Source organism: Panthera pardus, unplaced genomic scaffold (assembly GCF_024362965.1).
Source record: "Panthera pardus isolate Hobbes unplaced genomic scaffold, ASM2436296v1 HiC_scaffold_24, whole genome shotgun sequence".
NCBI classification, from domain to species: domain Eukaryota; kingdom Metazoa; phylum Chordata; class Mammalia; order Carnivora; family Felidae; genus Panthera; species Panthera pardus.
The window spans coordinates 24,971,631-24,998,229 of NW_026526810.1; the positions used below are offsets into that span (position 1 = coordinate 24,971,631).

Sequence of the window (26,599 nt, forward strand, 5' to 3'; positions counted from 1 at the left end):
AGTAGGTACCATTATCATCCCTATTTTTCTGAGTCAAAGAGACATTAGAAGACAACTTTTTTTTTCCTTTTTGGCAAGGCAGCCAACATAGGGAAAAATAAAAATGTTTATGGGCTCCTTATCCTCGCTCAGAGAGGTTAAGTGACTTGCCCAAGGTCACACAGCCAGCACATTAAATGAACATCCTGGGAAACATTTGGTTAAGGGCCAAAAGAGTGCTTCTGTTTTTCTTTGCCAACTAAGGACTAGGGAAGGCTGTCTGGAGATGGCAGGGGGATGGGATATGGATCTAAGCAGAAATCTGAAGGCTGGGACATCTGGGTAGGCGGCCAGGGAGGTTGAGGGGAAGAGAGAATGAGTTAATCTCCAAACTCTAAGGAAGGCAAGCCCGAGCACCACCCAGAACCTAGTTATTCCCTCTCACCTGTGACAGCCCTTTGGAGTTATAATCAGATTTATAATCTTCTGAGAATTCTCTTCTTAAGCCTGCTCTGACCAGCCCACCCCTTCTTCACAGGACATTTACACCAGTCCCCTCCTCTCCTCCATCCTGGCTGCCCTCCTAGGGATCCACCCAGTGGACTGGGGTCCTAGATATTTGATCCCCACAGGTGACAGAAGAAATGTCACCTCCCTTTTTCTTTTTTTTTTTTTTTTAATTTTTTTAACGTTTATTTATTTTTGAGACAGAGAGAGACAGAGCATGAACAGGGGAGGGGCAGAGAGAGAGGGAGACACAGAATCGGAAGCAGGCTCCAGGCTCTGAGCCATCAGCCCAGAGCCTGACGCGGGGCTCGAACCCCCGGACCGCGAGATCGTGACCTGAGCTGAAGTCGGACGCTTAACCGACTGAGGCACCCAGGTGCCCCTCACCTCCCTTTTTCTACACAACTCACTTCTATTAATGAGACCCAAGATCAATTAGGTATTAAGCAGTCACATCTTACCCTCTGAAACCAAGCTCTCTGTCTCCTAACACTGTCAGTTCAAACACATCTCCCCCATTCCGGACATGGGCAGATGGTTCCATGGACCTCAGGCTAGAGAAACTTGTTCTCTTTCCTCAGGCTCAGCCCATTTTTGATCTTGGCTAGTCTTAGCATCATAGCTTCTGTGCAAATGGTCGGCGAGACTATATGATTCCAGTTCTAGGAGGTACCTAGAGCGGTCACATTCGTAGGCACAGAAAATAGAATGGTAGTTATTGTTTACTGCATTCAGAGTTTCAGGTTTTCAAGATGACAAGAGTTCTGCAGATGGATGGTGGTGGTCATTGCACGACAATGTGAAGGCACTTAGTGTCACTGAACTGCACGCTTAAACATGGCTAAGATGGTAAATTTCATGTGTATTTTACCACAATTTTTTAAGTGATAATTGCTGGGGCCTCTCGTTTCCCCAGGTCCCCAGGAGGATATCTCCCCCGCCCCAGGCAGCTGGACTCCCACCCTCAGCGCTTCTGGAAGACCCAGAATCTTGCAGAAGACCCCTGTGCACACACCTCTGAGAGAGCTTGGAGCACAAGTGAAACCATTGGTACCCTTAACACCTCGCTGCCCCTGGAATTCGGTCTCCCTGTGGGGCCAGCCTCAAAACAACCATCCAGCCCCATCTCTCTTGATCATTCCTCCACCTCTAGCTCAAGATCTCTACTTCCCTGCCATCTGAACTTTTGTCAGTGTCACCTAGACTCACTTCTATTCCTCACTAAACCAGTCAGCACCCAGTGCCCAACCATATGGCTCCTACCACCTTCCATCTCCTCCCTCCCCACCCCCAAAACCTTCCCCTGCCACATCACCAGTGGCCTCCTAAGTGCCAAGGCCAGTGGGTGCTTTCCATTCCTTCCCTCCCGGCAGCTCTCCACAGCCTGTGACATGGCCGACCATGCCTTCCTCCAAACCCTGCCCTCCCAGGCCTGCACGACACCCTACTCTCATTCTCCTCCTACCTCCCTGACTGTCCCTGTTCCAGGGACTCTTTCCCAAAGCTCCAGCCTGGACCTACTGCTTTTAGTACTAGTCTACACAATCTTCCTGCTTAATCTCATCCCCTCAAATAATGATTCAGTTAAACAAAAAAACAACCCTCAAGGCCAGACATAGATCCATATACTCAACTGTCTTCAGGATGTCTCCACCTGTCCCAGACTGGACTTTTCATCTTCACCCCAGATGCGTTCTTCCTCTCTGTGCTCCGACAAAACTGGCAGCACAAGCATCTACCCGGCCTCCCCAGCTATAAGCCACAAGCTGTAAGAGGCATCGTGGACTCCCTCCCTCTCAAAGTCCAGCCAGTCTCTAAGCCCTGTTCTAGTCTCCTAAATTTTTTTTCAAAGCATCCCCTCCTCTCCGTCTCTGCTCCCGCTCAGGCCCCTCCTCTCTCGGCTGGATTCATGCAACAGCCTCCTAACTGGTCCCCTCCCTGTGGCCTAGCCCTCAGCTCCCCCATCCACAAGGCCACAGTCGGTCTCCTGAGAAGGCAAGCAGGACCAGGTTCCTCCCTGATATCACCCTCCCCTCTGCCCCAGGAGAAAATCCAAGTGCCCAACTGTGGCTTCCAAGTCTCTCCAGGATCTGGTCTTCCTCTAATCCACTGTCCACAGAGCTGTCAAACAGGTCATCGCTAAAGGGCCCAGGGCGTCAAATCCCCTCTCTTCACTTCTGCCTCTGAGCCTCGGCTCTAACCCTCCTCCCTGCCAGAGCGCTCATCCCTACCTCCTCCACACTGACAGTCACCGGGGTAACTCCTACTTCTCCCTCCCCATGCAGCTCAGAGGTTGCCTCCCGAGGGAGCCTGCCAGCCCCTGACCTGGCTTGCTCCCCGCCCTCCCCACTCCTTTACCGTTTCCTCTAGAACTTGCATTTGTCCTGCATTTACCACCTCTCAGCTTACTCAGGAGTGCCCCCACTGCCCCCAGGAGCTGTGAGCTTCCTAAAATGCTGCCTTTCCTTCCTGAGACCCCAGAGTCTAGCATGGGGGCTGGCACCCAGAAAGCGCTGAATAAATGTTGAGTAAATGGATGAGTAACCGAAGAAATGATCAGTGTCTAACGCCTACCCGGGCACCGGAGCCTCCAGCTCCCAACTGTGCCTAGCCCAGAGCTTGGCACACAGTAGGCGCTCGGTAAAGGTTGTCCGTATTCTATTTTCTGAATTAATCTGCCTCAACGCAAGCTCTGGGGCAGGCTGAGATATGATAAGGAGAAAGGGGAGGGTCTGGATGCGGGAAACTTTAGCCAAAAGAGACGCTTGGGGTGCACCGCAGTGGGGGAAGGGGCAACAGGGTTGCCTGGAAAGGCGGGAAGAGCTAAGTCCCCAGCCCGCTGCCCCTCCGCGCCCCGAGGTCGGGCAGAGTCCCGCCGGGCTAGTCCGCCTCAGCCCGGACAGCGCAGGACCCCGGCGGTCACCCGGGTGCTGAGACCCCCCGGCTCGCGCGCTCGGCGCTCGGCGCTGGGCGGCGTGTGTGTCGCTTTAAAAGCTCCCTCCCGGCGCGCAGGGCCGGCCCCTTCTCTGACAGCGCCGAGCGAGCGGAGCCGAGCGAGCCGGGCGGCCTTTGAGGGAGCCAGCGCCCGCCCGGGCGGCCAGTCCGGCGGGGGGCGGCGGGGCGGGCCGGGGGCGGCCGGGGCGCGGGCGGCCGGGGCGCGGGCGGCGCGGCGGCGGCGGCGCTCGGGGAGCGGGCCCAGGCCCCGCGGAGCCCGGCGGGGCAGGGCAGGGCGAGGCAGCGGAGGGAGGCCCAGCCCCGACCCCGCGCCCGTCTGCCCCACCGGCAGGCAGGCGAGCCGAGTGGCAGCGGGCGGGGGGCGGCGGGAGCCGAGCGGAGGCTGCGAGCCCAGAGCGCCCCGGCCGGGCCGGGCCCGCCGCGCGCCCCCTCCCCTCCCGTCCCCTCCCTCGCCGGCGCCTCGCCTCCTCCTCTCGCTCTCCTCGCCTCCTCTGCTCCGCCCGGCGCCGCTCCCGCCCGCGCCCGGGCCGCCGAACCCAGCCGGGCCGGGCCCCCTGCCTCGCGCGCTCTCGGCCGGGCCCGGCGGGGACCCGGTCCCCGCGGCCGCCACCGCCCCTCCCCCCTCCCCCCGGGGCCCGGCGGCTTCCGGACCTTTCCGACCGCGGACAGAGCGGTGGGAGCGTTCTCGCCCCCGGCGGGCGGGCGGGCGGGCGGGCCGGGCCGGGCGGAGCGGACCGTTGCGGCCGCTCCGGGCGCCGCGGGTGCCGGAGCGCGGACCTTCTGGGTCCCGGCTGAGCGCGCCCCGGGCGCCCGGCGGTGCCCGCTCACTCCGGGGCAGGGCAGGCAGACCTCGGCGGAGCCCGGAGCCGGCCGATCTGGACTGGACAGAGCGAATCCCGGACTGTGCAGAGCCCGGGGGATGCCGGGCGTGGGCTGAGGGGATCCCGGCGCCCTCCGATCCCTCCGACTTTGGCTCACGCGCTGGGACCGGCCCGGCGTCGCCTTGGTCGCCCTGCGCCCGGGTCACCTGTGGCCTCGGAGCCCCAAGCCCACCGGACCCTCGCTCGGTCCCGACCCGGAGCCCGGCGGGGGTTGGGGGAGATTTTTCCTGCCCCCTTCCTTGGAGCTCGGAGGCCCCGCCCCCTCCCACCGTCCAGATGTCTCCCGTGGCGGCTCTGAGGACCTCCCTGAGGCCAGGGGCCGAAGGGTCCAGAGAGAGAAGCCCGCCCTAGGGAGCCTTTGGGGGGGCCCCCCAACCTCCTCCTGGGGCTTGGCCCCCGACGCTGCTCGGAAGGAAGGCCGGTGCTCCCACCCTTGGTGAGTCCGGGAGCGGAGCTGGGGTTCTGAGGGAAGGCGGGGCTGGGGAAGGGAGGGTCCGCTGCGAGTGAGGGCACCCGGGGGCACTGGGAGGGAGGACAGAAGGACTGGAGAGGCCCTCTGGCAAACCAGCGGGACCAGGCCTGGCTGGGGGTGGGGAGGGGGGAGTGGAGGCACGGGGGAGCTGGGGGAGCTGGGGCAGGGTGCCCCGTCGCAGGCTGAGGACTTCTGCCTCCAAAGCAGGGGCTCCTTTTCCTTCTAGAGGAGGGGCTATGCTGTAGACCATCTGCCTCCACCACCCCTCCCCACAAAGAAAAAAATTCCCCAGCGACGAAGGGTGCAGGCTGGCAAGAGGAGGGAGGCAGCGGCATTGCCGGCTGGTGCTGCAGCCTGGGAGGGCTGACGCCAGGCTTGCTCTCTCTGCAGGGGGCTGCCCTTCTCCTCCGACCAGCTCCCTTTTCAGAGCTGCCCACAGCTGGAGCCCCCTCCACATCTGGAAGACCCCAGCCACCGTCCCTCTGCAGGTGTCAGTTGCCTCAGGAGACCTCTGCCTTTGCAACTGCCTAGGAGTTGTGAGGGATGACTGCTGCCTTCCCCCATCCCAAGGGCATCTCCTACCCTTAGTCCCTGCAGAGTCATCCCCCTGCCTCTGTGTCCAGGCTCAGCCAGAGATCAGCTCAGCACACGTTCAGGCACTTCAAGTCCTGGAGGCCACTCCTGAGACCCGAGGCCCCTCCCCCTGCTCTCCTGTGTCCTCACCTTGACCCCCTCTGTCAGACTCTGTCTTCCTCTGGGTGTCCCATTCCCCACCCAGAGGCAGAGGAGGCGGGGTGGCAGGGGGCAGGGGCTGGGTGAGGGCCACCCAGGGCCAGGGTGGGCTGGGGGGCCGTTAAGATGTGGAGCTCTGCCTGGCCGAGGGGGGCTCCGTGGAGGCAGACGCAGCGTGTGCCCGGCTGGGGGGAGTATGGGCAGGCCCGCAGCCACGTGGTAAAGGATGAACATTCGGGGCACCCCGGACCTCGGGCAGCCCAGTGACGACCCCAGCAGTGGTGGCCAGCGGGAGCGGATTCGACAGCGAATGAAGATGGTCATCGGGCAGCTTGAGGGCATCCTGCAGGAGCTCAAGGAGGTGGCCAAGGAGCTAAGGGAGGTGAGTGAGGGGCCGGCCAGACCCCAGGCCAGTTTTCCTGGGCCCGGCACCAAAACATGCTCATCCGTGTTTAAGTGTGTATGTGTACTCACAGCTGTGTGCACCTGTGTCACTTTGCTGGGGACTTCCTTTTCCTTCTTCTTTCGCCAAATCTGCTTTGCTAGAAATCTCACCATACTCCAGGACTGGAGGGGCCTCAGTGTTGCAGAGTTGGGCAATGTGTTGTGGGCCCGTGGCCTATGGTTAGCCCTCCAGGCTGCCAAGGTGACAAATATAGACTAAATCCTACCATAGCCTCTTAGTGGGAGACACTCTTCTGGGGCCCAAGCTGGCTTTTGACCCCACCATCTGCCTCGCAGACTCTGACCTACTCAGAAGGTGGCTCTGAGAGAGTGTTGCTGGCCCTACTGAGAAGCTCTGAGCATTCTCCAGAAATCACACAGATACTCAGAACCCTTGATCTGGGAAAAAGTTAAAGCCAGCTAGGCCTGCCCTGCCCTGAGGTGGGAATGTGTCTGGGGGGCCACTAGTGGGTACCAGAGTTCCTGGGTACCTTGGCAGGGGCAGGAGTCTCGTCTAGAGGCATGCATCCCCGTCTACAGTTGTGAATGTTTTTGCCAAGGCTGAAAAGTCACTGAGAGATCCCGGGATGTGTGTCCCTCTCTGTCTAAGTGAAGCCCGGTTTAATTACTGCTTCCCACATCGCTGGGGTAATGAGGTACACACGTCCTCAGCCCTGCCCCTTGGGCTGTGTTCGAGCCCAAAATGCATGACCAGCGTTCTGGGCCGCTGGCCTGAATTTGCCCACTGGGTGCCATTAAGCCGGCCAGGTGGGCTTTAGGCAAATTTCAACTCCCTGTAACCAGGGCCCCTGCAGAGACAGCAGAGAGAGTGATTGAATGGGAGTTATGGGTTCATTCTTTCCGCAGCCAGCTGGGCAGGGAGGCTCCTGGAGGATTGAGGAGAGGGGGGTGATGGTGGGTACCCACTCTGGCCTGGAGAGCCAAGGAGCAGGGCATGTTTGAAGGGAGCTGTGTCCCAAGCAGAGGGGTTGTGGAGAGGCTGGAACAAGAACTGAGGTGAGGCAGGGCAGTCCCCTCAGCCCAGAATCAGCGTTGTGGTCGAAGACCAGATGCCCCTGAGCAACTCCCAAACTCGTTGGTCCAAAGGACTACAACTCCCCTTCATCCCTCTCTACCCCATCTTTTCCAGATGCTCCTGTGGGTCCGTCAGGGCCATGGGAACCATCCAGAGTCTCAGTCTTGGGCAGGGGCATGGGACCTGTGCCCCAGTAGGCCCACCCAGAAAAGAGCCAGGATGGACTCTAAGCCTGGGAGTCCTATGGCCCGGAGCCTACTCTCAACTGAGCATCTTCTGAGATCTGCCTCTCCTGTCTCCCCAAGCATAGTCACCCAGAGCTTAAAGACATCTCACAGATCACCCATACCAGCCCTGTCCATTTTCTGTTTGAAGAAACTGAGGCCCAGAGAGGGCTGGGGGCTTATCCAAAGTCACAGAGCCTACTAGTGGCAGAACTAAGCCCAGAACTCAGGTTCCCGTGGCCTATTCTGAGGCTGGAGCAGGGGGACTAGTGGGTGACCTTTTTGCATTTTGACAGGGGCCTTCTAGAGATGACACCTTCTGCTCATGCTGTGATGCTCTGAGGGGATGCCCTTTCGAGGATGAGGCAGGGAGATCAGAAGCACTAGGATTTATTTGCAGATCTGTTAGATGTTCCCTCTCTCCCTTCTCAGCATATATAGACCCAGCCCCATGTCCTGCACAGCAGAGCTTCAGGGTCACAGGCCGTGCAGCCCAGAGGCCTGAGCCAGGACAGAGAGAGATGAGTTCCCTCCCCCTACACACCCTGCAGGCCATGTGCCTCCACCCAAGACTTTGGCAGGTTGCTACGGCAACCAGCGTCTACCCCGTATGCCACAGCCTGCCCGCTGCCAATGGCACCCAGCTGGGAGGGGGGCAGGCCTCAGAGCTCCCCCAGCCCCCAGGCAGGGTCTGGACATGGGGAGATGGGCAGAAACAAGTGTTGGGAAAGCAGGTAAGGCTCTGGGAGGCCCAGGCAGAAGAGGAGACACCATAACTGACTTCCTGTGGGATGGGGTTTATCAGGAATGGGGTTACCCGGTGGGGGTGCCAGGCATTAGTTTGGGGTAAAGGGTTGCAGCCCTCTGTTCCCTAGAACCTGCAATCTTGGCTCTTGATCCTGAAAGGGGGCTTATAAAGCTGGATCTACCTGGCTCTTCTCAGTCCCTTTGTGTGGCGTTTTTCCATCAGGGGCATGGGTCGACCCAAGGTCTAGAGGGTGGCAGGCACTTCTTCCCTCATTATACCCCCTTCCCCAGATACCACCGGGTCAGCGCTCATCAGCTGGGTTGTCATCAGGAGAGCACATACCACTGATCAAGGCAAACCCTCCTCATCCTCTTGAGCACAAAGCCTGAAACTCACAGAGAGATGGGAGACCCTAAAGCACTTCCTCCTGAGGCCCCTGAGCCTCAGTCTACTCATCTCTGAAATGGGGATGCTGATCATTCACATCTCAGAGTGGTCTTGCAAGGGTTTATCAGAGGCTTGGCACGTGGTAAGGTGGGGGGTGGCGCTAACACTCACACCCCTAAAGGTTTTGGAGTTCCCTCTCCCATACCTTGCTCACCCTCCCAAACCCCTGCTGCAGCTCTGTCACTGGCTCCCCAGGTGATAGGGAGCAAGTTCTGTCCCATGGGTGAGGAAAGTACCCTCATGGACTAAGTAAGGTGAAGAATGTAAACGTGCATTGAAAGCTGAAGTTGTGTTCCAGAGGGATGTGACTGTCAATCATTAATTAGCCCTCATCCCTCCTAGGCTCTCCAGTACTCCAGGACGCCAGGCCAATCCCAGCAGGGTCTCCAGACTCCTTAAATTTCTGCGAATCTCAACTTAGATAGAGATGCAGCACAGCCTTAAGGCCAAGAGCATGGGCTCTACAGCCAGATGTCTCGGGTTCAAATCCAAGCTCCACCCCCTTCCTAGCTGTGTGAGCTTTGGAAAGTTACTTCACCTTTCTGGGCTTCTGTTTTCTGTTTTCTGGCAAATGGGGATACTGAATCTTATGCCTGCCCACCTGCCCCAGGGTAACAACCCTGCCCCAGGGCAGGTAACAACCCTGCCCCAGGGTAATTCTTACCCCAGGGTAAGAATTAAATGTGATACCATGTATAAATTACATGCACCGTGAGGGAAACAAAACCAGCTCCACATCTTTTAGAGATTATTAAGGAGATATTCTTGCACCGGCCGGCTTCTTACTCCATGGATAGCCTTGTTCTTTTGGAGTCACATCAGCTTCTTAGCCATGATCAGAGTGGTCAGAGCCAGGACCCTGGCCTCCTGGCTGGCACCCTTCAGTATCTTCGGCCGTAGGGCAGTGTCGCCCTCTTCCAGCATGGAAAGAGGTAGAGAGCGATGGTGATGGGGGGAAGGGGTCTCCAATAAGATGCCTTTTGAACGGAGACCCAAAGGAGAGGAAGGTACAAGACGAATGGGTATCTGGGAGAAGAGCCTTCCGGGCAGTGGGAGCAGCCAGTGCAAAGGTCCTGAGAAGGAAGTGTGGAAGTGCGCTCGGCATGTTGGGAATCAGCAAGGAAGCCAGGGCGGCTAGAGTGGAGTGAACCAGGAGGAGAAAAGCAGGAAGAAAGGTCAAAGAGAGAGCCAGGAGCTAGATCACACAGAGCCTTAAAGGCCTTGCTATGAAATTCAGATTAATCCTCAGTGAGAATCCCCCACCGTCTCCAGGAAGCTCCTGCTTGTGTTTCTGGGTGGGAATCTGCCTCCCCATTGGGCTCCCTGTTCCTCACCAGCTGGGGGACCCCAAGGGCAAGGGGAAGGGCCCTTATCCTTGGCCCCTTAGATGGTGAGCGCATCTTAACCAGGTACTTGGCCTCCTCCTCCCCCTCCTCCCCAAGATGTCACTCAGCATGGGGGCTCAAAAGTGATCCTCGAGTTCGAGTTCGCCGCTGGTGACTGTCATGTCGTCACTGACTCTTGGGTGGGACCTAACTTAGGAGCATAGTGGCCCACCTGGCGTGGCAGCGGAGGGTCCCCCCACCTGATTTGCATGGGGAACAGGCCCAGTGGCAACCATGCAGTCCCATCAGCAAGGTGCTGCGTACGACGTGGCATGGAAAGCCAAGGGCCGTGCGGGCATGAGATGAATGTGGCCCAGCCAAGAAGCAGCTGGGGCAGGAGAGGCTGGGGACCACGGAGCTGTGCCAAAGTGGGTCAGCGCCATCACCCGCAGCTCAGCAAGAATTGTGCGGATTTTTTTCTTCTTATTTTTTTTTTTTTTCCCTCACCTTCCTTTCCTCCCTCTTTCCCTTTGCGTTCTCCTCCTTTGGACAGATTCACAAAGCTCCCTGGCCAATTAGGCCAAATTGCAGGATGAGAGTCATGAATCACAGTCAACTCTCCCCACCCCCCACTCCACAGCCCCCCCCCCCCGAAGACAATAAATAACATAATCACAGAATTAAAAAATAATCAGTGGTCATAAATAATGCAGATCCCCAGTTATGTAACCAGCTGCCTGGGGAGCTGGGCGGGAGGGGAGGAGGTAACAGCTTGTTGAGTGAGGGGAAGGGGCCAGAGGTGAGGGAGATGCTGGTTCTGGGACTCCTGGGTCCTCGGTCCTGGCTCTGGGGCCTTAAGGAACACAGATGTGCTTTCCTTGGAGAGGGGGCTCAGCCGGGGCTGGAGAGAGGGCTGGGGCGGGCAAGATAGGACCATGCAACTCCTTCTCAGAAAAGCAGCCCCAACAGTTTTTATCAGCCTCCTGTCTCAACTCATCCACTCATCCCATAGCTGTATTTGTGAGGAGTGTGCCAACCCCTGTGCCAAGCTAGGGGTGCCATAGCGGACAAGATGCTCCAGTCCCACCCCTCATGGGGCTTACTGTCTAGTGGGAAGACATCAATCCTGTAACATACATGTATATGCAATTGCAGCAGTGATAAATATTGGAAAATATTTTAAGGAAAGGTGCGGAGTGCCTTGAGAGCCTATCCTAGGGAACCTGTTCCCCACGGAGGATCAGGGAAAACTCCTGATGGAAGTGAGATGGGGTGAATAGAAAAAGAGGGAGCATTCCAGGTGAGGCCCAGAGGCCAAAGTGGGCTGGGTGGAGTGGGTAGAGCTGGGGAGGCTCGCCTGGCAGGGTGGTGGCTGCCTGCTGGAGAGAAAAGTCCCTGTGGCCAGAGTTGTGGGGTTTGTGTTTGAGACACTCGGGGGTTTGGGGAGCAGGGCGGTGCTGGAAGCAGAGGGGTGACGCGGTCCTGTTGGCTGATTCTGAGATGCCCTGAATGCAACGCGCAGCAGGAGCTGGGCAGGAAGCTGCCAGCAGATGGGTGCGGCTGTTCAGGTGAGGTTGCTGAGGCTATGAGCAGGACAGAGGTTGGGGGCGCCCTTGGGATGGGGCCTGGAACCCCGAGCCGGTCTGTCACGGCACTCAGCCCTGCCTTTCTAGTGTTCCTTCTTGCCTACTCTAGATCAGCTAATTCTTGTTCTTAAGGTGCCAGACCCAGCAGTCAGGACTCCTGACTTGTGGTCTCAGCTCTGCTCCTTCCAGTTTCTGGTCCTCAGTCTCCCCCTCAGCAAGCACAGTGAGAGGGGTGAAGCCGACAGCGACTCCAGTCCTCTGGCTTTGAGGCTCTAGGATTCTGCGATTTTTACGCTGTCATTTCTCTCTCCATTTGCTCTCTCCCCATCTCTTTCCTTCTGTATATATAATTATTTCCCTGTCCTCCAAGACAATCCTAAATTACATGTAGGCAAAATGATTATTAAATCTCAGAGAGAAATCACAGATTTCAAGGCATCTGAAGCAGAGGGGCAGGTAATGTGGGGCCTGCCTGTCCTTTGCCCGCCCCACTGGCCCCACAAAATGAGGTATAGGGACAGGTGGTGGGGTTTGTGGACTGACCCAGGCCCTGCATACAGGCTGGGTACCCTTGGCACATCATTCCTCTTTCTGGTCCTCACTCATGTCATTCATCAAGTGGGTGTGCCTGTCCCTAATGGTCTGGGCCAGCTTTGCCTTTGAGTTTCATTACCGTTTGGCGTCTAGACCCTCTTCTGCTCCTGCTCTGTCAGGAGACAGAGCAGAGAACATAGGTGCCACCCATGTGCTGGGGTTTGGAATATCCCATTATTCTGCCACAAGCATTGGAAATGTCCCCCTCAGAATGCCATTCTGTGGGTGAAGAAGTGACTCCCATCAGCTCTTGGGCCTGGTGCCAGGGGCCTGGTTCTACCTTTTCACCCACTGGTGCACAGTGGAGATTGATAGTCTTTGTTGTTCTACCTGCTTTCTGGGCATCATGTCATTAACTACTCCCAACAGTCCTGTCAAGTAGGTACTACTAGAATTCGCTTTTATGACGACACAGGCACAGAGACACCGGGTCATTTGGCCAAGGTCACACAGCCACTCGGTGGTTGCACCTAGCTAGGTCTGACTCCAGAGTCCAGGTTCGTAAGTGCTTGGCTGTGCTGATTCTACAGTTTAAATCACGTTCCATTAAACCCCCATCACCTTGGTGAGGAGAGGATTGTCCATCCCATTTTTGTAGAGGAGGAAACAGACACGGGGAGAGAAAATCACCTGCTTCAAGTTCCTTAGCCAAGATGTGGCCGACTTGGGATTTGAACCCAAGCCTCCCTCTGTCCTGTCCCTCCACACCCCAGGATGGAACCAGAGAAGGGCGTTCTAATGGAGAAGGGGAAGGGCCTGAATGTGAAGGCTGCCTGAGCAGGTGGCCAGCCAGAAGTTCTTGGGTGGGAAGGAGTATGTCCAAGCCTGACAGCTTTAGGGCCCCTGCCCTGTGCACCCTGGGTCTTCCTCACGGGCATTAGGAGCCCAGCTTCTGGGCTTGGCCTAGCCTCAGCCAACCCTGTGTGGTCACACCCAGTCATTTAATGACATTTCTATTAGCTGTGTCTCCATGCTTCCACAGCAGAAGGCTCAGGCTGAACTTGATCAGGAGAGCCTAATTTGCCCCAGACACTCAGGGCCTCCCCTGAGACTGGCAATGCTCCGAGGTGCTATGTCTTTACCAGCTTAAATCCCCAGACCCCTAGTCCAGTGGTTCTCAAAGTATGCCCCCCTGGATCAGCAGCACCCAGAAGCGTGTTGGATGCGCACCTTCTCAAACCCCACCCGGGTCCTACTGAATCAGAAACTCCAGTGTGCATCAACCCACTCCGGTTTGAGAGCCCCTGCTCTGGGCCAGGACTCCCACCCCTCAGGTGGGGCTTGGGTTGGACAGGGGCTTCTGGGGAAGATGAGCTTCTCTGAGGTAGGGGGAGTCACTCGGGGGTGGGGGACACAAGAAGGGATTGCCGGATTGGAGGGTGGGGCCCTCTCCACATTTCTTGCCCAAGCCCAGACATCACAGTAGCACCTCACGGTGGTGAGCAGTCTTGCAGGGGAGCGGCAGGAGAGGGTGGGAATCTCGGCTCCCCCCTGTTACTGGTGCCTCGGGTGCAATTTCTAGAAGCTCAGGAGGTGATGATCTCATGGGTGGAAAGCCTAACGCTTAGTTGGTGCTCAGAGATGGGAGATGATGTCATTTTTATCACCAGTGCCCCACAGAGCCCCTTTACTGCCCTTCTCACCGTTCCTCAATGAGGGCCCTGGTGAGGATGGTAGTGCTGGAGTCATTGTATTCAAATGGTGGCAAATGAGGTTTGAGATCCAGAGAGGTTGTGTGACTTACCCAAAGACACACAGAGCAATGTCTAAGCTGAATCTAGAACCCAAGTGTCTTGACTCCCCCAGTTCTGCAGGCGCCAGCCAAATGATCCCGCCACCCCTGGGGCCTGGGGCCATGGGGAGTGGGTACCCCTAGGCATGGACACCCCAAAACAGCTTCTCAGTCATCCCTATAAATCCAGAGTCATAGAATCTCAGAGATGGAAGGAACCTTGGAAATAAACCATTCACCCAACCTCCCCATTTACAGATGAAGAAACTGAGACCTCAGAGGGAAAATGACTGATCAGGTCACCCACGTAGGACCCTCTGACTCCTAACCAAGTAAACTTCTCACTGACCCATACACCTCCTGGCCCACTGTTTATGCCCTTGCTTTTGTCTTGCATTTGGGGGCATCCCCCACCCCCACCCCTCACCAGACACCTAGCACATCACTGGACAGCAGTCATCCTCATACAAGTTTGTTGGACTAGGGGCTTCCTTAGTTAATTCATTACCTCACTGCTCTGACCCCAGGGAAAGAACACCAGAGAGGCACCGGGAGCTTGGGGACACACTGTGTATGTTTTGTCCTTGGGTCTCTTGGTCCCTCTGCTTTGCTATTGTTGTTGTTTTGCTGTTTTTGTTTTTGGTCTGAATCGTTTCCCCCTTCTCTTACTCTGCCCATTCTGGACCCTCTGATGGGGTCTCCCTTTTCCCCCCCTCACTGTCTTCATCCCTGATTTCTGCACTGACAGGGTCTAGGCGAGGAGTCCTGAGGCAGGGCACCTCTGTAGAGGCAGGGTGCTGCTTCATGTGGGATGGGTGGGGTGCTGTGGTCTCTGTGACCGAGCTGCCCCCCGCCCCCCGAGTGCATGTGATGAGCGGCCCTGGACCCAGGATGAAGGGTTTTCTTATTCCTTCCCCAACAAGCCAGGGTTGATCTCCACTCATCAGGGGGCAGGAAAGGGAAAGAAGGAGGAGGTTCTGGGGTACGTGGGGGTATGGTGATGGAGACTCAGGGGGGACAGTCACTGACCAGCGGCACAGGCTGGTCCAGGATGCTTTGGAAAACCTGGGCAGAGTCTTCCTCGTGGTCACCCCGTATCATTTCCTCTCCAACTCATCCATCATGTGGTCTGCTCATCTCTCCACCGTGTGGCCTGGCTGGAGTGTCAGCTTCTGTAAATGGCCGCCTCTCAATCAAAGGAAGATGGAACTCTGAGCACCAGAACAGCAGCTGGCTTGAGGGGAGAGGGGTGTGTGAGTGGATGGGGTGTGGGTCTGGAAGGAGGGACTGAGGACTAGAAAATAGGAGAATGGCCCAGACAGGCTCTCCTCACCCTCGTCCAACGTGGGCCCTCATTGGGGCAAACGAACCTGTGACCTCAAGCCCAGTCACCATCCTCTGGGGTCATCAGCCAGGCATCTAGCAGGGTGGGACAGGGGCACGCTCATACCCGCGTGATGCTAGGCCCCCCTCACTCGTCTCTCCTTCCGTGGCCAGGTGGTGAGCCAGATCGATAAGCTAACCTCAGACTTCGACTTTGAACTGGAGCCAGACGACTGGACCACGGCCACTGTGAGCAGCACCTCCAGTAGTGACAAGGCGGGCGTGGGCGGCCCCTTCGACCTGGGTCACCTAGACTTCATGACAGCTGACATCCTTTCGGACAGCTGGGAGTTCTGCTCCTTCCTGGATGTATCTACCCCCTCGGACTCCGTGGACGGCCCAGAGTCGACCCGGCCAGGGGCTGGCCCCGACTACCGGCTCATGAATGGTGGCGTGCCCATCCCCAATGGGCCACGAGTGGAGACCCCGGACTCCTCCAGTGAGGAGGCCTTCAGTGCTGGCCCCACAAAGGGCCAGCTGCCCCAGCGGACCCCAGGCACACGGGAGAGGGTGCGGTTCAGCGACAAAGTACTCTACCACGCTCTGTGCTGTGACGATGAGGAAGGGGACGGTGAGGAGGAGGTGGCAGAGGAGGAGGTGGGCCTGTCCCCAGAGCCTCCCCGTACAGAGGCCCACGTGGGCCCCCTCAAGCCCTCCCCGGCTCCCTACAAGCCGAGACGCTCTCCAGTGACCAGCCGCCGCTCAGGCCCCACCTTGGCCCCTGAGCAGACCCGAAGGGTCACAAGGAACAGCAGCACCCAAACAGTGTCAGACAAAAGCACGCAGACGTTGCTGCCCTACACGGCTGCCAGACAGAAAGCCAAGGGGAAAAACTAGGGGCTGGGGAGGGGGCTGGGGGGCAGTGGGCACATAGAGCTATAAATATATATATATATATACATATATATATATTTAAACAAACGCAGTCATAATAAAATTTTAAAATGCTAAGGATCCAACCCCGAAGGCCCCAGAGCTTTCACGGAGCTCATCTTAGACACAAAGATGCCTACTCACCATCTAGGTCCCAGGAGGTGCGGCCGGAACCACCCTCCCTTCCTTCTCATTGCAGGGCTCCCGAAAGGGGCATCCAAAAGCATGTAAATTAGGTGGGACTCCTCTTCCAGGCCCCCGAGCACAGTGGTGGAGTCTGGCTGCTGGCCTGGGCCCTGTCCCAGAGGGGATCCATCGACAGGTAGCAGGCTCCCAAGGAGCAGTGTCCAAGGCCAAGGGCTAACCGTAGGTCTGACTGCAGGATGGAGGGCCTCGGGGTGGCATCACTCCACACACACCTCCCCCCATACTTTCCACTCCGAGGCTTGTGCGTCTCCTTCCCAAAGGCAGACTTACCTGGAGATACACAACCCCACCCCACTCCCCTTCCATCTCAGGGTTCCCCAGGACACAGAGAAGGAGCAAGCTATTCCCATGGGACAGGCCTCCCTGCTGGGAAGCTGGGCTTCCCCAGACCCTAGAGGACCAGACTAGATTCGGAAGGGGTTTGTTTGGAGAGACTAGACCACCCCCATCCTTCCAACTCCTATCCTCAGCTTTGTCCTCTAGGGCAAAGCCAGCCAGCCCCTGAGTTGGCCCTGTGCAGAAACTGAGGTCCACGTGACAGGGCAACCAGCGGCCACTGTGGGGCTGTGAAAGGGCTAAAGGCAGGCTCCTGAGCTCCTTCTCTAGGCAGGCAGACCCAGAGAGGAATCCCATGGCCTTGCTCTGCCCCTGCTTCCTCACACAAGGACCCCGAACCCACCCTCGCAGGTCTTGAATGACACCAACAGAGACAAGATGGGAGCCTGCAGGTAACAAGGCTTCATCTGGGGTGGGGGGCCGACCCAGGCACAGCATCTGGATATCCTGGAGATCATAATCATAATCATTGCTCACACTTATTGGGCAGGCCTCTGGGCCACTCCTATGCTAAGTATGTTTTATAGTATTATCTCATGTAATCTTCGCAATAACCTCATGTGATAGGAAATGTTCCTTAGCCCCATTTTTCAGATGAAAAGGCTGAGGTTCAGAGATGTTAAGTCACTGGCCCGAGGTCACAGAGCCCGTGCCGCCCTGCCTCCCATGAGCGTGTGGTTCCCAGGCTATACCTGGCTTTGCTGTCTAGCAGCCGTGTGACCTTGGGCGAGCCCATTCGCCTCTCTGAGCCTCTCTACCTCATCTACAAAATGGGTCTAATAATCTTCACCTACCTCACCGGCTGCTGTGGGGCCTCAACAAGATGGGAAACGTGAAAGTCCTTGGGAAGCGCCGTGGCCCTGGATAGGCACTGTGGTCAGTGTGACCCCAGCCTGGATTCCAGCGTTTTCCAAGGATGAGGAGCTTTGAGGGGGGTGTGGGAAAGAAGTCACAGTCACGGGAGCTGTCCGTGGGTCACTGCTCTGCTTCATCCTCCACGTCAGCACGATACACCGCCGTGTGCTCAGAACAGGGAGGTGTCGGTGGCGGGGGTGGGGGGGAGGTCTGCTGCACGTTTCCATTAAAGCAGATTAACAGCCCACCGGGACCCTTTGGAAGGGTCTCTGCTCCTCACAGGGGTACCTAGGAGGGCCTGACCAGCAGCCGGGTAGTACCATTGTCTCTGCCCGAGGGGAGACAGAGAGATTGTGCAGGCCACCTGGCGCGGAGGCCAGGGAAGCTATCCGGACGGCCCATCCTGATACGGGCCGGGTCGAGGATGTGTGGGCTGCAGCGTGGGGATCGTGGACTGAAGTCAGAGTCCTAAAGAGCTAGCCACGGTGCGGCCTCCGGGGTGGAAATCCGGGGGTAAGATGGGCCGTGCTAATGTCTGCCCTGGGCCAGGCCCGAGAGCCAGGGGTCTGAGCCCTTCTGTCTCCGGCAGTGCAGTGATAGGACGTGGCTGGGAGCACGAATGCCAGGGGCTGCCCTGAGGAAGGGGCCCGCTGGGTTCTGCCCTATGTGACCAGGAGGAGGGGGCAGTGAGGGAGTGCCCGGTACCCCTAGCTCTGAGGGGAGACATTCTCTTCTTTTTTTATATATATATATGAAACCAACTTTATTGAGGTGTAATTTATCAGCTTTTTCGAGGTACCATAGCTGCATATCCTTAACGTGTACAATTGGATGAATTTGAATGTACGTACACACCCATGGACCCATTACCATAACCAAGGTAGTGAACATATTTATCACGGCAGAATTTTTTTTTTTTTTTAGTTTAAATCCAAGTTTGTTAACATATAGTGTAGTAATGATTTCAGGAATAGAGTTTAGTGGCTCATCGCTTCCATATAACACCCAGTGCTCATCCCAACCAGTGCCTTCCTGAATGCCCCACGCCCCTTTAGCCCATCCCCCCACCCAACACCCCGCCAGCAACCTTCAGTTAGTTCTCTGTATTTAAGAGGGAAGACATCCATTTCTACCTTCTAGACTTGTCCTGCCTCTCCAATGGCAAGATTTTTTCTCGACTTACAGCCTCTCATCTTTACAACAGGGGAAAGAAACCTACAGAATGGTCCCCATTTCACTGAGGAAGAAACTGAGGCCCAGAGCCAGAGATCTCTGAGAGAGCCCTGGGTAAGGCTCTGTCCTCTCCCGGCAGTTCCCCCCCCCCCCCCCCCGCCACGCACACACCCACTCTGGCTCTGTGATCACATGTGGTCATGGCTGACATCTGTCGGTTGTTCCCTGGTTCACCACTTGGGTACTTGCCTCAAATGAGCCAAAGGGGCCAGGGGGTCCTGGAAGAGGGAAATGGGTATAGGTTCTGGACCAAAAAAGTAATGGACTCCTCTCGTAATTACACCACACCCAGTGTGGGCCTCCCTGACAGTGGCGGGGGATGCCCGTGGCTTGCTTACGACCTGAAACGCAGAGTGTGGCCACGCAGGGAAGGAGCTGGGACCGTCAGAGCTGTTGAACCGTGGAATGCACCACTGCTGAGTAGTGAGCTCCCTGTCCCTCAGGCAGACACAGTCATCCCTGAGACCTTCTTCCAGACCTGCCCGCGCCTCCACGGACAGCCCCTCACTGCCCTTCACCCCCACCTCAAAACCTCTGCCAGTTTCTGGGTATCCTCACCCACCCTGTCTATCAGATCCCCCTGTTTCCAGAAAATCATTTCACTGACCAGCTACTGCGTGCTCAGGCTTGTGCTGAACCTTGCTGGGGCAGAGGGGGAGGGACGTGGGCACTTGTGGCAGAGAGAGGTCATAACGTAATAAACAGCTCACATTCACTGAGCATGTACTATGCACCGGGCAGTGTCCTAAGCATACGCCTCCTCTCATTTATTCCCCACAGCAAATACGAGATCAGCAATTTTAGTCATGCCTGTGTTCCAGGTGAGGACAATGAGGCTCTGAGAAGTTAACTTGCCGAAGGGCACGGGGTGAGTCATGGCACCAGAATTTGACCCCAAATTCAATGAGCTGGCACTCAAACATCTGCTGCAGCCAAAATCGGTGGTGGAGCCATGGTCTCGTCTCTGAGGGTGAGGGAGGGGCCAGGGGTCTGAGAGTCAGGTGGCCCGGTGGGGATGGGGAGGTGTTGAGAGCAGGAAATCTGTGCATGACATCCAGTCTTTGGAGAGCTTGGCGATTGTTGACGCAAATGCCGTGGCCCTTGACAGAGCTTGGCACCAAATGGATTATGAGTCCGATAAGTGTTTGTTCATTGAGTGAATGAGCCCCATTTGCAGAGGGGGCATCCATTGTGGCTTCGTTCAATCAACTTTTATTGTAGACCTCATGTGTGTCAGGTCTCACACTGCTTATGCATGGTCACACCCAGCTCCCCTGTGAGGATCTGGTCTGGTATGGCTGGGGACTGGACAAAGTCAAAAAGGAAGGGAGGGAAATTTCCGTGCTGAGAATCCAGAGGCGACACTGGGTCCAGACTCTGGCCCCCGGGAGAGGAGCCAGGTGCTGAGGCAGGAGAACAGCTTGATGAGGAGACCACTCTTAAGGAGGTGGGCACATGGCAGTGTCCCCGGTGTCTGAGAATCAAGAGGCACCACTGTCTCCATTTTAAAGGTGGACAGATGATCTAGTCTGCACAAGTGATCTGATGGGACCACGGGCAGAAAGGACAGAAAACGATTCAGAGACCCAAGCGCCACCCCCCACCCTTGGAGGCAGAGCGAGGCCAAGTTGATAGAGGGGGAAATGGTGGGGAGGAAGCTGGGATTTCAAGGCAGCCCCAGCCTTACCCGCCTCCCCCTCCTGAGTTCCCTTCCTCCCTGCCAACCCCTCCCTCTCCCATTGGCCAGCTGTGACTTGTGTAAGAAAACTGACGGTTATTGACTACCTCATATACGCCAGGCACTATGCCGCCTCTTTGAACTAACAGTGAATGACAGGTTTAGTAATCCCCAGCACATAATAAGTTGCTCCATAATTATTTATCGAATAAATGAACGAAACGCAATCTTCATTGTATAGGTGAGGGTGCTAATGAATGAACAAGGAACGTGTTCCAAGTTGCACGGTCAAAAATTGGTGGAGCCAGGGATTTGACGTGGCTAGTATTATTTATACAAGAGCTACTGTTCACAGAATATCTACCACGTGGTGTGCTAGGCACCGTAAATTATCTTCCCTGCTCCACCGACAACACCCCTCCAGGTAACTGGAACTATCACCATTTTACAAATGAGAAAACGGAGACCCAGAGAGGTATAGTATCCTGTCCCAGATAACCAGCTCCTAAGTACAGAAACGAGATGTGGATGGAGACTTCACATTTCCCCCGTGCTTCGGGGGGCCTGGAACCCCTGCAGGTTGAGACATTGCCAGAGCACAGATTCCCCCCCCTCCCCACAACTCACCAGTGCTCACCAGAGCTCAGGCCCCGCCTCCTTCCACTCAGCCCCCTCAGGCTTCTGGGAGCAGGAGGCAGGACTCCTAGAACCTACCCCCACTTCCCTGTGGGTCTGGGGCACTGCCCCAGCAGAAAACAGCCCCAGGTCTAGAGTAACCTTTCCTCTTCTCATCTCTCCAGCAGAGCCTGGAAGACGAGACCCTCAGCCCTTTCTGGTCTGGACTGAACTGGCATTTGCTAGGGGCTAGAGTATGTAGGAAAGGCTTCTGGGAGGAGGAGGGACTTGAAATGGAATGCATTTGCAATGGAGCAGAACTTGGGCAGCTGGAAGAGGGGGCAAGGGGCATTTGGGGCCGGGGAACTTTGCAAAGATGGCTGGACAGTGGACAGCAGAAAGAGGCCTCGCTACAGTACAGGGTACCAACCCTGGCACCATTTTGGAAAGATGGGAGCATCTGCTCAGAGCCACTGCATCCTCTGGACTGTGGGATAAGGAATCCGGCTTTCCCGTCTAGTCTGAGACTGGGAGAATAGATTTAAGAGAGCTGGGTAATGCATTACCCAGTAGAGGCCATCGTGATAGGGACCCACTTTAATGCACAGATAAGAACAGCGCATGATTAGCGCATTGGTGAGTAAAATAGATATGCTAAAGCCCTTGAAAGTCATTGTGCCTTAACAGGTTAAACATCCCTCCTGCAGTGCATTTTCATTAAACCTTCCTCTCCCATCAGGACAGGGGTTGGGACACTGGGGCCACATTTGCTCCCTTCTACAGGAACTAGCCGAGATCCTGATGAGACCTGACTCTGCCCACCTGCCTGCCCTGAAAGCCAACTACACAGAGGAACACAGCCGCTGTCAACACCTACCTCTCCCACTTTACCTGTCCCCAGCCATGCCAACCAAGGAGACAGAGGTGGGTGACCTCAGGCCAATGCTGTCCACACCCAGGCACCAAGCCTGACCGGATCTGACTCCCTGCCAGGAACACTCAAGCTCACACACCTGCCTGAGGCTCTCAGTTCCCCATTCAGGCTGCTCTCTCTCCTATCCCTGCTGGAACGGGCAGAGGGCAGGAGGTCCCCGCCATGGACAACCACATGGTGGTGGGACCCAGCAGGGCACGCTTCCTGTCACCTGCCATCTTAGAAGTGCCACGGAACTCCAGTCTCCAGGAACCAACTCACCTACCGTTTACTCTGCCCCACCTATCCTCCACCCTCAAGAAGGCAACACAAGGCAGGGATCACTACAGGCCACAGCGTGTAGAGGAACAGTGGGAAAAGGCCTGGGGACCCTGATTTTTGTGGGGATTCTCTATGGTCAGCAGTAGGGCCTTCCTAGGAGACTTCTGTAGGGATGGAGAATTTTCCCTGATCCAAGCAGTATACTGATTGTGGGAAGGTTTCCAAAGGAGGTTGTAATGCTATGTCTACTTTGAAGACGTAGCGAAGGGAAGAAGTTCACTGGTGGCCCGGGAGTGAAAGGGACAGGACAGAACTCTGGCACCTGCTCACAGATAGCAGTCTGCTCATAGTACCATCTCCCTCCGCTTGGCCCCCAAGACTGACCACTCCCTCTGGGGACAATGTTGGGAGTAGGTGTATTTGCCCCAGAGACCCAGGGTGACAGTAGAGAGTTACCAACAGACAAGAGAGGATGAGTCCCAGGTGAAGATGTTTGGGTACAGCCTATGATCCCAGAGGCATGGGGCAGGGTGGAGGGGGCGGGGGGGGGGGGGGACAGGAGTTGTCTAGGAGAGGAGCCAGGAGCATGAGCTGAGAGATCAGCCTGGTGAGGAGACAACTTTAGGACAAGGCCCAGGGGTACCCAGCCTGATACTCCTTCCCCAAGCGGTTCACTGCAGTGCCCCCAGTGCCCAAGAATGAGGCGTCATGCCTCTCAGCATTGACTGCACCCCAAATCTGGTGTAGGCAAGAGGAGGCGTCTTCCAGGGTGAGCCCTAGCCACAGAATACATTCTTGCCCACTCAGCAAATGGGTTCCTACCTTTCTCAAAAGGAAAGCCCCGTTCAGGCCCTTCCCTCTGGCTTCCTCATAGAAGGGTTTCTTGGGCTCAGGCTTTGGCGGGGAGCTGATCAGGGAAGCTGCAGGAGGTCCTCCTGCCCCAGAGGGAGCACTCTGAGAACTTCTCTAGCCCAGAGATCCCCGCCTCCAGCCAATTTTCCTGGGCATTTCTCTTCCTCTCATGCAGAGGTTGCACATTGGTGGCCTGCACACCTGTTTTGCTCCCCACACATTGTTTTGTTTTGTTTTAAGTGGATTTTACATAAAAATCAGATTTCAGTTTTTTGGGGGAGAAAAATCCCCTCAATTTCGCTATTAAAAAATTGTCTTAAAAAAAGATCTGACATGGGGTGTCTGGGTGGCTCAGTCGGTTGAGCGTCCGACTTCGGCTCGGGTCATGATCTCGCGGTCTGTGGGTTCGAGCCCCGCGTCGGGCTCTGTGCTGACAGCTCGGAGCCTGGAGCCTGTTTCAGATTCTGTGTCTCCCTCTTTCTCTGACCCTCCCCTGTTCATGCTCTCTCTCTCTCTGTCTCAAAAATAAATAAGTGTTAAAAAAAAATCTGACAATATTGGGCTGGTATCCCACATGGAAACAGCAGAAACGGAGCGGCCAGGACCCGTCCAGGTGGGACAGGTGCTCACCAGTCCCCACAGAACCCCACCTCCGGGCTACCTCCCCTGGCGGCCCTTAGTCATTTGCCTTGGCCCCTTCAGGTATGCAAGTCTGATAACCCTGCTGCTCCCACCTGCCCTCAGTTCCTTTTTTTTTTTTTTTTAGTGTTTATTTATTTACTTAGAGCGAGAGAGAGCACACACAGGGAAAGGCAGAGAGAGAAAGTGAAACAAAATCCCACACAGGCCCGTACTGTCCAACAAGGGGCTCGATCTCCCGAACAGTGAGATCATGACCTGAGCCAAAATCAACAATAGGGCGCTCAACCGACTGAGCCCCCCGGGCGCCCCGATTTCATACTTCTTAATAAAGGAATCTTCAAATCGAATAGGTCTTGTAGCTGTTCCATCAATCCACTTGGAGCACCAGTTACAAAGCTGCCCTACTCTGACATGCAGCTTCCTGCCATCTCTATGCCTCGCCGGTGGGCACCAGTGAGGGCTGGGCTGGGCTGGGCTTGCCCTGCTTACCTGGTATCCTCAGACTGCTTCTCACTAAGACCACACCTGGGTGTGGCTGTGGCAGGGCCTGGGGTCTGAGCTCTCTCCGAGAGGCCCAGCAGAGGACACCCACTCCAGGTCGTCCCTCTGTGCTCCCCCACCCCACCCCTTCCCGGTTATCAGGGAGCTACGGGTTTGTAATGAGAGCTTCCTTCCTTATGGAAAAAGCAGCTTAGTGTTCTTGAAACTCACTTTGCTCTCTTCCCCCACCCCTTTCTGCTCCTTTTCCTCCTCGGTTCATCAGGTACAAAGCGAGCATTGTCCAGTCATCCTGCATGAGGAAGCTGACACTTCTCCACTTTTTAAAGACGTGAGCTTGAGGCCACGGACACAGCAATAGAGAACATCTGTATTGAATGAACCGTCCTCTCATCGGAGTGCCCCAGTGACCAGTGGCATGCCTAGGATAATTGGAGATAAGGACTCAGCGGCTGGACAGGCTTAGTCTACACTCGGAGTTAGGGCTCAGGAAGAGGCCAAGGATAGGACTCAGTCTAGTGTAAAGGTAAGGTTTAGTCTATGATCAGAGGCCAGGGTCAGGGTGTGACCAGGGTCAGGACTCAGCTTGTGATCAGGGTCCAGGGTCAGTATGTTACCAGGGTCCCAGGTCAGTGTGTGACTAGGGCCAGGGCTCAGTGTGTGACCAGAGTTGGGACTCAGTACATGACCAGGTCAGGACTCAGTCTGTTCTCTCTGACTCAGCTCCCCAATCTCTAGTATAAGCCACTCTTTACATACAAAATGCAAAATAGCTTGTCACCGTCCTGCTTTAAAAACTCTTTTGAGGGGCACCTGAGTGGCTCAGTCTGTTAAGCATCCGACTCTTGATTTCGGCTCAGGTCATGATCTCACGGTTTGTGAGATCAAGTTCAACGTCGGGCTATGCACTGACAGTAAGGAGTCCGCTTGGGATTCTCTCTCTGCCTCTCTCCCCACCCCTACCCCGCTCGCATGTGCATGCACACGCGTGTGCTCTCTCTCTCTCTCTCAAAATGAATAAATAAATAAACTTTAAAAAAATTGTAAAGGGGTGCCTGGGTGGCTCAGTCGGTTAAGTGTCCAGCTTCAGTTCAGGTCATGATCTCACGGTTCGTGGCTTTGAGCCTCGTGTCGGGCTCACTGCTGTCAGTGTGGAGCCCACTTCAGATCCTCTGTCTCCCTCTCTCTCTGCCCCTCCCTCTCCCTCTCTTTCTCTCTCAAAAATAAATAAACACTTTTTTTTAATTAAAATAAAGTAAATGCTCTTATGAAAAGAAGGAGGAAGAGAAAGAAAAGAAAGAGAAGAAGAAAACTTCAGTGGTTCCTTGGTGGCCTTTAGGACTACAACGAGCATTACCCGGACTCGGCCGGTCTCGGCTTCCATTCAAGGCAACGAGCTGCTTTCAAGGCAACGAAACAGGCTTCAAGTGCCTGTTTCCCTCATGCCTTTGTGCTTTTCGGGACCGTTTCCCTCATGGACTGACCCTGCTTCTCCTCGGTCCTGTATAGCAGTTAGAACTCGGGCTCTGCAGTCAAGCAAAGCTGGGTTCAGACCCTGCCTTTGGCGCTTGCTTGCTGTGGGACTTTGGGCAAATAGCTTAGCTGCATGGGATTACAGAGGACAGTTAAACAACACCCGCGCGTGGGCCGGGGTGAGGCTTTCAGAGTACGCCCACAGACAGGTTTTAAGGCATATTACTCATTGTAATCATCCATTATTCCCCGCTGGCTGACATGTTTGATCAACACTCAGCATCCCATTCCTGCCCCCTCCTAGTGGCCTTGCTGGCCGTCTGTGACTGGAAAGCTAAAAACGACACTTCCCAGGACCCCTTGCAGCTGAGACTCTGTGTGTGAGCTAGGTTCCAGCAATTAGAGGCACTTTGGCAAGACTCGGAAGGCAGATTTGGAGGCTGTCGATGGCTGCTCTGGGCTGTTTTCGGCCAGCAGCCCAGTTGTGGAAACGCAGGAGCATTTCAGCATTGAATCTTCAAAGTCAAGGGTGCGGAAAGGCAGCAGCACGATCTCTGATCCCCGGGCCTGGTTATGGCAGCATCGAACCCACTGATTCCAATGATTCCTCCCCGCCCCCCCCCCCCATATTCTTTTGTCACCATAACTGATGACCACAATTTAGAGGCTTAACACAACACAGATTTACTCTCTAATGGCTTTGGAGGTTGGAAGTCCAAAATCAATCTCACTGAGCTAAACTCAAGGTCAGCAGTCCTGTGTTCCTTCTGGAGGCCCTAGTGGAGAATCCATTTCCTTGCCTTTTCCAATTTCTAGAGGCTATTTGCATTCCTTGGCTTATGGCCCCTTCTTCTGTCTTCAAGTCAGTTTCTGCTTTTGTCATCCCATCTCCTTTTTTGTTTTCTCCCTGTTCTGATTCTGCTTCCTGCCTCCTTCTTATAAGAACCTTGTGATTATATTGGGCTCTCCTGGATAATCCAGGGTGCTCTTTCCATCTCAAGATTCTTCACTTAATAACAACCGGCAAGTCTCCCTTGTCATATAAAATAACATTCACAGCTTCCGGGAACCTGGTGGGATATTCAGCCCACCACAAT

At 55.8% G+C, this 26,599-nt stretch overlaps 1 protein-coding gene across 2 annotated transcripts; it reads left to right on the forward strand.

The window, feature by feature from the left end:
- Positions 1–3,575: 3,575 nt before the first annotated feature.
- INSYN1 (inhibitory synaptic factor 1) lies at positions 3,576–16,007 on the forward strand. 2 transcript variants are annotated; one of them, XM_019441518.2, is made up of 3 exons: positions 3,576–4,758; positions 5,185–5,908; positions 15,160–16,007. In XM_019441518.2, exons 2-3 carry the CDS (start codon positions 5,753–5,755, stop codon positions 15,880–15,882), a joined length of 879 nt encoding a protein of 292 aa, XP_019297063.1. In that variant the 5' UTR covers positions 3,576–4,758; positions 5,185–5,752; the 3' UTR covers positions 15,883–16,007. The 2 variants fall into 2 exon arrangements, with proteins under 2 accessions (XP_019297063.1, XP_053744831.1); XM_053888856.1 differs by lacking the exon at positions 3,576–4,758 and having other exon boundaries at positions 5,869–5,908; positions 15,160–15,234; positions 15,330–16,007.
- Positions 16,008–26,599: the final 10,592 nt, after the last annotated feature.

Excerpts from the sequence above, each read along its gene's own strand:
- INSYN1 (XM_019441518.2), top strand. The coding sequence starts at position 5,753 with ATGAACATTCGGGGCACCCCGGACCTCGGGCAGCCCAGTGACGACCCC. Across the intron at positions 5,909-15,159 it reads TGGCCAAGGAGCTAAGGGAG|GTGGTGAGCCAGATCGATAA; the intron begins GTGAGTGAGGGG and ends TTCCGTGGCCAG.